Source organism: Artemia franciscana, chromosome 19, assembly GCF_032884065.1.
Source record: "Artemia franciscana chromosome 19, ASM3288406v1, whole genome shotgun sequence".
Classification (NCBI taxonomy): Eukaryota; Metazoa; Arthropoda; class Branchiopoda; order Anostraca; family Artemiidae; genus Artemia; species Artemia franciscana.
The window spans coordinates 13,566,647-13,579,828 of record NC_088881.1 but is presented as its reverse complement, the minus strand read 5'-3'; the positions used below and the strand labels follow the sequence as shown (position 1 = coordinate 13,579,828).

General features: G+C 35.6%; 1 protein-coding gene across 3 annotated transcripts in view; it reads left to right on the top strand.

The window, feature by feature from the left end:
• Positions 1–13,182, top strand: part of LOC136039305 (bridge-like lipid transfer protein family member 1) — a 279,590-nt gene that overhangs the window by 38,417 nt on the left and 227,991 nt on the right. For all 3 annotated transcript variants that reach the window (XM_065722912.1, XM_065722913.1, XM_065722911.1), the window contains exons 11-12: positions 6,625–6,949; positions 12,614–12,874. In XM_065722912.1, the coding sequence (XP_065578984.1) occupies positions 6,625–6,949; positions 12,614–12,874 (586 nt within the window). The remainder of the gene's footprint in view (positions 1–6,624; positions 6,950–12,613; positions 12,875–13,182) is intronic.

Below are 13,182 nucleotides of genomic sequence, written 5' to 3'. Positions count from 1 at the left end.
TTTTCTTTCTATTGCCTATAGTTTTTTTTTTTTTTTTTTTTTTTTTTTTTTTTTTTTTTTTTTTTTTTTTTTTTTTTTTTTTTTTTTTTTTTTTGTTACGAGGACCTCTATGCATAAAGAATTGTGCTTGAAAATGTTAAAAGTGAACTCTAATGATCTGGAAAGTATATGTTACATGTTTACTGCAGTAGTTCAGATTCTTTTGTTCTGGGTATTTGCGATTGAGACACAATTCATCCACTGAAAAAAAAATGTGGGATTAATTCTCTTGATAAAAAAGTTTTTTTTACTTTTAAAAATAATTTCGAAGGTACAACACAAGAGCCTGGGCACATAACTCCATATGATTGGTGTTATTTTATTTTATTTATTTCATTTAGAAACCGAAAAGTGACATGTGAAAATAAAATTTTATGTGATTTGTAAAAAATTTCAAATTTTTGACTAATTTTGCGTTTCGTCAAACAATTTTATGTTATTTCTGTTTTATATGACTGACTTGAATAGTTCTTAATTTGAAGCAATTGTTATATTTTGCAAGAAATCTCTGTCTAAAAGGGCGTGAAAGTTCGAATTTGGATTAAAATCCAAAAGTACATTTTCTTTCTGTAGGAAATATAATCTTGTATGATCTTTGTAAAAGGACTTTATGGGACTGTTGGTTTTGAAGAACGAAATTCAATTGTAAAAAAACGGGCACATGTCTCTATTCCAGTACAGGGCAGATGATTCCAACCAGAAAAATATTTAGGATAAAAAATGGTATAAATACTTAATATAGTTAAATAAAAGGAATCGTAGCAGTTTATCTGGAACTACTCGAGCGATACTGCAAGTATGTCAAGAAAGTTGCACGTGAAAAATATGGACCGACGTTCATTTTTGGCATTCTTTATCTCCAGGATTGATTCAAGAGTAGGACTTGTCATATAATTATGTTGGAAGTACCTGTAAATTAATATCCTTTTTTGACTGTGTCCCATGTAATTGTCCTAGGATTTGAATGACTTGGAATGTTAAGATGTGTCGTAATTCTATATATTCTGTACATCCCATGTCACATTCTTGTGAAACGTCACCTTTTCATCTTAACTTATTTCTAGCCTTAGCGACTTAGTCTTCTTAACATTAATTTTCAAAACCTATTCTAGAACTCGCAAAACTTCTAAAAATTCATTCATTTTGCCCACGCTTTCGTCTAGGATGCTTAAATCATCAGCATAATCTAAGTCCAGGAAGGTTCTTCTTCCCTGTTTGATTCCATGTTCTCCTATTGCCTTTCCTATGCTCCTTAAGACATAGTCAATCAAACTGATCCGTAAAAAAGGGGGATAGAACACAATCCTGCTTAACTCCTGATGTAATACGAAACCAGCTCCTAACCTCATTTCCCACCTTAACCGCAGCAATGGTGTTCTCGTACATAGCAATAATCACTGTAATGTAATTGTCTGGTTTATACAAGGATAAGACCTTTGCTAAAGCTCTTCTATCAACAGAATCGAACGCTTGGTCATAATCTATACAACTTAGAACTAAAGGGATAACTCAGGCACTTCTCAGTTATTAACCTAAGAGTGAAAAGTTTGGTCGACACATCCTCTATCCTTCCTAAAACCGCACAGTTCTCTTAAAACTTTGTCTGCTGCATCTCTCAGTCTAAAAAGTATCATAATAACTAAGTAATTTGCTACCTACAGAGCCTGTATAATTACCTGTATAATAATTTGCTACTGTGTAATTACCACGCCCAATCTTATCACCTTTCTTATACAGTACTTTAAATAGGGTTTTTGAAAAATCGCTAGGTATTTCTCCTTTTTCAAAAATCATATTCATAATCTTCAGTAACGTATTCCTAATCTCAGAGCCACCATATTTAAAAAACTCATTTACCACTCATTCAGCACCTGGGGCCTTATTATTTTTTAATCCTTTTAGTACTGACGCTAATTATTCCTCACAAAACAAATCTTCCTTCACATCCAAGGTATGACAAACTTTTTTCATTTTTCTTTATATCTTTTCCTGCATTTCTATCCTGTTTTAAGACATTCTCAAAACTCTGCCCATCTCTCATTAAGTCTTTCCTTATCAGTAATTGTGGCCCCATTCCTATCTTTAACTGGGGTAAGTCGGGATTGACTACACCCTCTCAATTTGTTAACAAGCCAGTACCATATTTTACTATTATGCCGTCTGGCTGCATATTCCAGATCCTCGGCAATTTTATCCATGGCCTCTACTTTTAGTGCTTTCTCCAGTTTCTGTACACTCATCTTATTTTCAAATGATCTACCTCTCAGATAATTCTGGTACAAGCCCCTTCTCCTCTCCATAAAAAGTAAAGCTTTTTCGCTAATATTCATAGCTGTGTTCCTAAATTCGTTCCCTAACCCACCATCAGCAACTACACAAATCCATCCATCTTCTACATTTTCAAATTTTAATTTCTCTAGCTTAGTATTTAACTGCTCCTGGAAAGTTTTTCTCAAATTCTCATTCTGCAGTCTACCGACATCATAACATCCCGGGTGGCAGCTACCATTTCGAAATTTCATCTTTAAATTAACCCTAGACACTACTAGATGGTGGTGTTTACTTTTAGCATCAATAACAGCACTCCTATATACCCAAGTATCTTGTATTGATCATGCCGGTCTTCGGTTTACAATAATACAATCAATAAGGTTAGCTCTCTTACAATCACGTGAATACCATGTTAACTTAGGGCCATTTTATGACCAAATACTGTATTAGTTATAACTATATTTCTATACATTCAAAATTGCAGCGGTCTGTAGCCATTACTGTTTTCTTTTCTTACACAAAATTTACCTAGGCTTGGACACCATCTATCCCCATTTCTACCGACCTGGGCGCTAAAATTTCCTAATAAAAACACCATGTTTCTACCTAGTAACCTGTCTGTTTGTTCCTGTAACTGTAAATAAAATTCGTATGAGCCACTACTATCTCCTTCAGTCGGTTCTAAAGGGGTGTATACTACTATAACTGATACCTTGCACGAGTTAAATGATAACTTGGCAGCTTTCTTATTCATCATGAGCCCTATTCCCTGTCTATGTACCCCATCCTTCTTGCCTGAGTAAATAAGTTCTGTATCACCTAATTTCATGTTTCCTTCCCCTGGCATGTGAGTTTCTAAAAATCCCAATAAGTCCAGTTCGAATCCTCTGAATTTTTAAGTCAAAATATCGATATGGTAGTTATTTTTGAACGTCGTAATATTCCAAGTTGTGATTCTCATATCCTTGACATCCTTGAAATTATTTTGGCCTTGGGAAAAGCAATAGTCCCGGATAGTAGTGCAGGATGGGGACCAATACATCTTCTCAAGACTATACCTAAGTGCTTAATCAAGCTTAGAACTGGACAGCAAGACATTCCTGGAACCTCCAGTATGACTGGAGGCCTTGCGCAATCCTAGGCCCATCTTGGTCAGAACACGGTTTTCAGCACTTGGCGTTGCTCCTCTATCAACAAGAGTCAAAATCCTGCACAGACAATCTGAAGCCTATTACCTCCAACTCAACATATTCATACCTACAAATATTAGCTACTACGTGGAGGTAAGCCTTAGTAGATAAATTAGCTTGGAAGAGTTTTTCAGCCCGAAAACGCCCGCCAAAACAAACGACGCCCAGAAGAATTATCCATTAGTCAGAATCCCGTTCGAATGCTGTGTCGTTTACTAGGGTATAATTTCCTTGAGAGGTACCACTCCTCAAGTGGAAAGATCTCCAGTCTTGAGGGCTTCCTGACAGGGTCGAGGCAGCCCTTTGCAGAGGCTGTTGTCCATAGATCTGGATCTTACAACCTGCTGCAGTTGTCCTACTATAGAGTATCCTTTCCACGATCGTGTTCTGTTTCACCTTACAATTTAACCTATGACTGGGAAAAGGTTTGTAGCTCACGGGACGTGTGCGCACACCGGTGAGCCCTGCTGAGTGTACATTTGAGGGGCCTTCTTCCTCCTCTACCTGTATGTATGACCCAGGACGAGGGCACCCTAGTTTCCATTATAGACCACCAGGGATAAGGTCCTTACTTGGTCCGTGCCTCCTATGGAGGTACGCTACTAATGAAAAAAGTGATTTTCCTTGTTGTTCAAGCCAAAAAACTGCAAGTTTCCTGTATAGGCTTTTTGTTCATGGTAATCCCAATGGTGTACCTTTTGTTTCCATCAGGGACCATTTATGATAGGTTCACCAGCTGAACAAATCCTGCAATACTGAATTTCCAGGCTCTTTTCAAAATTCCCATTAAACTGTTAAACTTATTTCCATTAAACTATTAAACTTAATAACTATATACTATAAAACTTAACCGAAATAATAGTTACCAGTCGTGAATCAGCTTTAAATGGAAATTTCCTCTCACTAGAAAGTTTTCTTTCTAAGCGCATTTTTCAAGTTCCGATTCCTACGGCCCGTAATTTGCTCTTTACTAGGTTTCATGCTTTGCTATAGTCGTCTTTTTAAATGATCCGTGAGTATTTTAAGGCAAATGCAACGATAGTTAAAGGAACGTAAATTCGAAAATACAGGCTAAATTTGCATATTATTACAGTCAACACACTGGAACTAAGCAAGATTAAAGTTGTGTGTTATCCAAATATCATTTTTACATAGCCTCTTAGAACAGTACAGATAGCCCTTGAAACTTTAGAGGGGGGCTGATTCGGTCGAAATTGAAAGTTCTAATACCCTATTCATGGGTTGTAAGTGATCCGTAATCAATCAGCCACTTCTCCTGGACTTTTTGCCTCTGAACATCCAGGAACCCTGTAATACAATTTTGACGGAGATATTTCTGTAGAAGAAAAAAGATTAAAAAAAACATACCTTCAGGTATGACTAGACTCGTGGTACCCCAAGGACAAGGACCTCAAGTTATGTAAATGATACCTTCCTCCTAGACCCATTTTAGTAGAAAGCGAGAACCTTCTGAGTCTTATTGAAAACTGAACAACTCAAGGAATTTCAATTTGCATGATTAGAGTTGCAATTTTAGCCTTTAACCAACCCATATATCACTGCCAAATCCACTGCCAAATTTGTAGTAGTTAAGTTGGTATGCTGCATCTCTCTAAAACTTAAACCTTGCTATCCACTGCCAAATTTGTAGTAGTTAAGTTGGTATGCTGCATCTCTCTAAAACTTAAACCTTGCTAAATCCAAGCTGTAGAAATTCAATTATACGGTGAAAACCAACCCAAGTTTTCAACCAGTGCAAAAGCCAGCTGTACGAGTTCGCACTAATTCCTGACTCGATGCAAAGTCAAGCTAAATCCAGATTCGGCGCAAATATGCAACAATACTCGAGGCATATAAAATTTCTTATTTGTTGACTTTATTTATACCTTAATGGGAAAATCATTGATACTAGAAGAACGATTTCATCATATTCCTTTTGTGTAAGCATTTATTTTTAAATAGTTGTGTGCGATTTTTAAGACGCAACTAGCTTTGTCTTTTCGTCTCTAATCATAATTATTGAAAATGTGAGTGGGTTTACATTATTGTTTTTATAGCAAGCAAGAAAATATAACATCTTGAAATTGTGTGCTCTTCAGAAGCCCATACAGGTGTGTCACTAATCCCAGAAATGTGCATTAAATCTGTGTTTTCCAAATTTTAATACGATATTCACATGAACTATCTGAGGAAGTTCACAGGGTTATAACAATCTTACGCAAAAAACGTTCCCTGTAGATTTTGACGTTCACAGCGTTTAAAATGCGTTGAATAGGAAAAGGGTTATTGGTCATGAGCAAGAAGCTGCTTCAACGACCAAATCTTATGCTGATAGATTTCCGGTTAATGGAACATATAAGTAACAGATAGAAAACGCGCATTTGCAGCGAGCAAAAGTTACATATTTAGTAATTTGTTCACGAACGTACAAATTATATGTCTGAGGAGGGGACACATATATACCACGGTGGTGTAAATATAGGTGTCATCTCTCAACAGATACTAACAACTCGCTTAAAACTCCTTTCCTACCCGGGTTAGAAGATAACCAAAAGTGGGCTTAGAAAACAAAAATCACTTTTATTCACCAAAGTGTTAGACCAACACAAATTTGAACGTGAACTTGAACGTTGAATTACATGACCTCGGACTAGAAATTTTCTTTAACTAATTTTAAAACATATAAAAACACAAAAAGTAAAGTCGCCTCTCTCCCACATTAGTGGGGACGCCAACCAATCAGGAAGAAGAATTAAACAACGACCGTGTAAAAGTCAGTTTTTCAACATCTAGAAAGTAAAATAGATAAAGAAAATTAAGTCAAGTAGTATGATAACTCGTACAGGAATATTAAATTTGTAAGCCAATGTATTTTCTTGCTTATATTTAAGCTTGAAAAACTAAAACATTTAAAGGACGGATGAAAGCAGTCTATATATAGGAGAAACAAGACATTTATCTGATGATTTGTGCCGTGGGCCCATCAACACAAAAATGTCCGAGCATTTCCAAATTTTGAGAGGGAAAAGTTTTAAACTGGGTAACCCCTCCTCATAGGTTTGAGCTTGAGGTCTAGATTAGTGTGTCGTCTTTTTTTATTCTTCCTAATAACACTGCATTATAGATATCAACGGTATATTAAGTTAAGCGAAGGATGGCTTCATTGCTGGTCTGTGCCAATAATTGCACTCAAATTTGACTTCAATTACCACCCAATGTCTCCTCCAGGACCACCAGCCTTGTCCCTAATGTCTACCCCAGAGCGAGAATTCGTTCTTTTGACTCCTATACGAGCACCAGACAAAAACCAAGGAGGAAAGCTAGTGCGCCATCAAAACAATGTTGAGCCGAGTCTTCTTGAGCCAGACTCCATTTATGTTGAGTTGGAAATTGGTCCGTCTATTATCAGATTTACAGGAACGTTATTGTTGGCACTTGTTCGCTTAAAAGTAAGATGTTTTTATTTTTCCTTGTTAGAATTTTTCACTCCACCACTTTGTCTTCTTTTCTTATGGTAGACTGAAGAAAAGATATTTATTGTTATATAGGTCATATTAATTTTTTGCAGCGTTGAATGAGTAACAAATAACAATAATCAAACAGTTCGTGGTAACGAACTGTAGTAAGGAGCGGCCCGGCTCAATAGTAACCAAAACTCTAAAAAATGGAATTTTGATACCAATAGCTACATCAAAAGAATCGCATTTTAATGCTGAATTTAAATATATAAATTTCATCAAGTTTAGTCTTACCCATCAAAAGTTACGACCCTGAGAAAAATTGCGTTATTTTGGAAAATAGGGGGAAACACCACCTAAAAGTCATAGAATCTTAACGAAAATCACACCATCAGATTCAGCGTATCTGAGAACCCTACGGTAGAAGTTTCACGCTCCTATCTATGAAAATGTGGAATTTTGCCAGAATTTTGCCAGAAGGCAGATCACGGATGCGTGTTTATTTGTTTGTTTGTTTGTTTGTTGTTTTTTTCCAGGGGTGATCGTATCGACCCAGTTGTCCTAGAATGTTGCGAGAGGGCTCATTCTAACGGAAATGAAAAGTTCTAGTGCCCTTTTTAAGTGACCAAAAAATTGGAGGGCAACTAGGCCCCCTCCCACGCTAATTATTTTCCCAAAGTCACCAGATCAAAATTCTGAGATAGCCATTTTATTCAGCGTAGTCGAAAAACCTTATAACTATGTCTTTGGGGACGACTTACTCCCCCACAGTCCCCGTAGGAGGGGCTACAAGTTACAAACTTTGACCAGTGCTTACATATAGTAATGGTTATAGGGAAGTGTACAGGCGTTTTCAGAAAGATTTTTTGGTTGGGGGAGGGGTTGAGAAGAGGGGGATATGCTGGGAACTTTCCATCGAGGAATTTGTCATGGGGGAAGAAAATTTCCATGAAGGGAGCGAAGGATTTACTAGCATTATTTAAAAAAAAACAATGAAAAAATAGATATGAATTTTTTTTTCAGCTGGAAGTAAGGAGCAGCGTTAAAACTTAAAACGAACAGAAATTATTACCCATATGAGGGGCTCACCCCCTCCTAATACCTCGCTCTTTACGCTAAAGTATTTTTAGTAATTTCAACTATTTATTCTACGGCTTTTATGATTCAGGGGTCATTCTTAATAAATTGGGACAAAATTTAAGCTTTAGTGTAAAGAGCGAGGTAATGACGAGGGGACGAACCCCCTCATATATGTAATAAAAACACGAGAATACAAAAGTTCTTTACGTAAGCTAATTTATAAGTTACGTATATCTTTTACTAATAAAAAGATTCGTAAAAAATTAAAAGTTCTAGTTGCCTTTTTAATTAACCAAAAAATCGGAGGGCAACTAGGCTTCCTCCCCCGCTCTTTTTTTCTCAAAAGGATTCGATCAAAATTATGAGAAAGCCATTTGGCCAAAAAAAAAAAAATATGCAAATTTCGTTTTAATTATTCCTCTGCGGAGGGCCAAAATCAAAACATGCATTGATTCAAAAACGTTCAGAAATAAAAAAAAACAAGTTTTTTTTAGCTGAAAGTAAGGAACGACATTAAAACTTAAAACGAACAGAAATTACTTCGTATATGAAAGGGGCTGCTTCCTCATCAACGCCCCGCTCTTTACGCTAAAGTTTTTTACTGTTTTAAAAAGAAGAGTTGAGAGAAAGAGTCAAACTTTAGCGTAAAGAGTGGGGCGTTGATGAGGAAGCAGCCCCTTTCATATACGAAGTAATTTCTTTTTGTTTTAAGTTTTAATGTCGCTCCTTACTTTCAGTTAAAAAAACTTGTTTTTTTTTTATTTAATATAGCAATACAGAATAGTTTTTACCGAAAAAATTAGTAACTACAAGCATCTCAAAATTTATAGCCCCGTCTGCATCAAATGGTTTTACAATTACTTGGAATAATCGATATCTTCAAAACATTGTTTTATTAATTCCTAAAATAATGAATGGAATGGAACAACAAGATGAGGCTCGGACAAGTATATAAACAAGCCGGCACTTAATTGAAATAACTAGATTTTTGAAAATACCATGAAATACCAAAATATTTTTTTTTTTAAATGAGGCTTTTGGATCTCCGGGCTTGAGTATTTCAGAATTCTATCAGACACAATCCTCTCTTTCTTTTTAAATGCTTTAGATATCAGTTTCAAAGCACTTGATTGACTCTCAAGGTTTTATATTTACAAGGATATTCTCTTAAAATAAGGATTGGTACCAAATAATCACCAATGGCTTCTTCGTCATGGACCAGTAAATAATTTTCTTTTGCAGCAAATTGGACCCTGCCCATTTAAAAACACGTTTAAGGTTATTGTTCATGTCTAAGCTCATAAGCAAGTACCAAAACATTCAGGACACCATTTCACCAGATGATGAATCATTTCACCATTTCATTGGTGATTCCAAATCAAAACTGGAAGTCATAATTATAGTAATAAGAGTTTATTTATGGACCACTTTACAAACACTTTGGAAAAGCGGATTAAGAATTGAAACAGGAAAAAAGCAAAACCATTTTTTCTGTGACTAAATACATAGGTGATCATTCTGAGTGAATAAATATGTGAATCGGCTGATGATATGGCAATAATTTTTCTGTGGCTCTCGCTAATAAACTGGTATAATTTTGCTTTTAATATATGTTGACATGCCCCTTCTTCTTTAATTTTACATATTTGTTTTGTGGACTGTGGACTTAGTTCTAATTATTGTGCCAATGGCTGTTGCTCTCATCTACAAAGTTGACGCCTGCGTAACTGTTTACTCAAGCATCAAATATATTTGTTCCCTAGAGTTACATCTATCAGACTTCTGCTTAAAGGCATCAACAGACTGGTTATCAGGGATAATATTCTTCAGAAGACTATTCCAAATGGAGGTGTAGCGTCTTACAAAGCTGCTCTTGAAGTGCTCAATGGAGGGTGTCTCTCCTTGTAGGCTTTGTGACCGCACTGTTTTTCTGTATGAAATTAAATAAAAAAACAAGTTTTTTTTTACTGAGAGTAAGGAGCGACATTAAAACTTAAAACGAACAGAAATTACTCTGTGTAGGAAAGGGTCTGCTCCCTCCTCAACGCCTCGCTCTTTACGCTAAAGTTTGATTCTTTTTCATAGATCTATTTTTAAAACAATGGAAACTTCCCATCACTATACGCTAAGATCCTATCACTTTTAGGAGGTGTTTTCCCCTATTTTCCAAAACAAGGCAAATTTTCTCATGGTCGTAACTTTTGATGGGTAAGACTAAATTTGATGAAACTTATATATTTAAAATCAGTATAAAAATCTATTTTTTTTCATGCATCTATTAGTATCAAAATTCCGTCTTTTAGAGTTTCGTTTACTTTTGAGCCGGGTCGCTCCTTACTACAGTTTGTTTCTACGAACTGTTTGATGTTGTCTTGACAAACGGTGGCAAAAGTCGGAAGGGCGGTGGTTGATTTACTTTTGGAAAACAGCCATTTAAACTACTTGAAATATCTCACTGAAAGGTTGTAAAATTACCTGATCGTCGCTACTACTTCTCTCTAAGGCTCTTTGGGATCTGCTGGAGTGGTGGAAGTGGCCACCTTTGGAGTGGCCAACACAGCTATGCACCCCCCTACATCTCAATCGTTTCAAAGCTCCTCTCTTTGCATACTCCCTAGAAGTTACAATTTCTCTTGATCCTTTTCTTACGAACTCCTCCCACCCCGTTTGGGGACGACCTGGTTTTTGTTTGAGCCTTGATGGCTAGCCAACAGCGACAATGTTTGGCAGCATGCCATCCTTCAGCTAGAGAACGTGTGGTAGCCATCTCAATGTTTCTCTTATTATAGCCCTGTAAAGGTTGGTATTTTGGTTTGATTAGGTTAGGTATTTAATATAAAGCATTGTCTGTGGCCTGATTTCTATAATATTCTGCTGTAGTTCCCATAATTTTGTAATAAAGCATTATATTTTTATCATATTTTGGTATTTCTTTTGAATAAAACCTAACTTCACTTCTTGGGTGTGTTCTGAATAATGGACTAGTACCGCATTATCCTCAAGACGGTCCCCTGCAAGAAAGGATGAACCAGGATAAAACAACCTGTGATACGATTAAAATAATATGACAGTATGTGGTTATATTGGGTAGTCTTACCCAAGTTGTGTTAAATTTTTTAATGGGTTATACAAAGAAAAAAGAGAACTGCCCTTGACATAATGGCTCCGATAATTTTACAATACTGGAACAATAAAATTACTTTTTAATATAAAAATATTAATGTTTTACCTGAAAAGTGGTCAAATAGGGTAAATTTGTTCTCACGAAAAGCATGTTCTTTCCATTTCGAATTATTAACTAACAAAAACGCGCTTACAGAGAAAAAATCGTTACAATATTCAAGAGCGGCATTAAAACTCAAAACGAATAGATCTTAAAAATAAGATTTTATTTTCAGTGAAGTTAGAAATAAGATCTTATAAAATGTCAAAATTAAAACAAATAGTAATTACTATGGAAGAACAAATAAAACCTAAAACGAGCAGAAACTAAAATGAAAAATAATCAAGCCTAACTCAAAACGAACTGAGATTAGCATGAGTAAGAGAGGGGAATTGACCACTTTAACCCGAAAATGCTAGAGTGTCGTTTGTGCTTTAATGTAGACGATGTGTATTTAACTTTATGTTTTTGTTTGTCATAAAAAATTACGAATAAAGTGTAAAATAAATTAATAAGTATGATCAAGTATATGTATTTTTTTTACAAAATAATTTTCATTTTTAAGTTCTGTTTCCTCTGAATAAAAATCTTTGGTGTATTAACAGCAAAAATTACTTTGGCTGGAGGTATGATTTAGGGCTGTTTAGTTGTAGAATGCTAATTCACTTCTTACCCTAATCTCTAGCAAAAACAGGCTTCTATGTTAAAAAAACTTGTTGCAGAGATACTAATCAATAGACAGTTTCTGTTTAAATGCCTTCAATCACGCAGTTTAAGCATAAGGAGATCCAAACATGGGGATGCACTCAGGCTATCTAGGGCTTGTTTTGGGATATATGAGGTAGAGTCGCTCAAAAAGATTCACTACTATCCGGGTTGGAGCGGTAGCTAGCAACCTAATAAGAGACGATAACCTCCAATATTAAGAAGTGTAATAACCCATAACTCCAAAAAATAGAGTCAAAACAAGAAGTGCACTATTAGGACCGCCTTAGTCCGAAAGCTCTATACATCCTTAAAGAGACGAGGAGTCCGAGGCAGTATCCTATGCTTTGTATTTCAGTATTTATAACTTCATTGGGGCTACCGATTGAAATTTTGAAGGTACCCCCAACGGTCTGAGAAGAAGAGCGAGGCTCCTTTACAGATCTATATTTTTATTATTTCGTAAACCCAACTAACATCTACCTAATTAAAGTCACACAGGAAATGCTTGATTTTCAAGGCGTACTTTCAAGATAATTTTGGTATCTTGTGCATATATAATCCAGTAGACATATCTAGAGTTTCAAGAATGATTTTTGAAATTGTATTTTCATGGCACAATTTGCTATTTAAGGAGGAGCCTCGCGTGAAACGGAAAGTTTTTGTGTGCTATACACCACCTATCAAATAATTTTTCTTTTTTTGAGGACAATATCTTTGGAGAAGATGAACACATTACAGATATGGACCCAGCGGCAGATAAAGCAAAGGTGAATGAAGCTCTTGAGCCAGACCCAGAAATGGATGTTCGTTTGTATCGCCCTCTCAAAGTTTCTGTGTCACTGATCATGCATGACATAGAAGCTCATTTAGTGACTGCTTGCAGAACTGGCCAGACTTGTCCAGTAATTTTTGTTGAGCAGCTTGCTTTTGAGATGGACAAGTCTTACTCAGACACAAAACTTCAGGTACATTTAGAATTTAATTTGTATCTTTTTTAACTTGTTTTTAACTAAGTTATTTTTATTTAGTGCTGTATTTGTTACTTCAATATTTTATTGATGTAGAAACTTTGATTTTAAATGCTTCTTTCTTATAATGACGAAGACCACACTGCCTTTCCATAATACAGATAACCAAAGGTAAAAAAACAAGGAGGAATTATTCTCACTTTCTCACTTTCATTTTCACTTTTAAAGTAATTCCTCGGGATTTTACCTTTTGATATTTATAATACTTTATTTAATATATAATAGCCCATCTTTGTTTGATAATA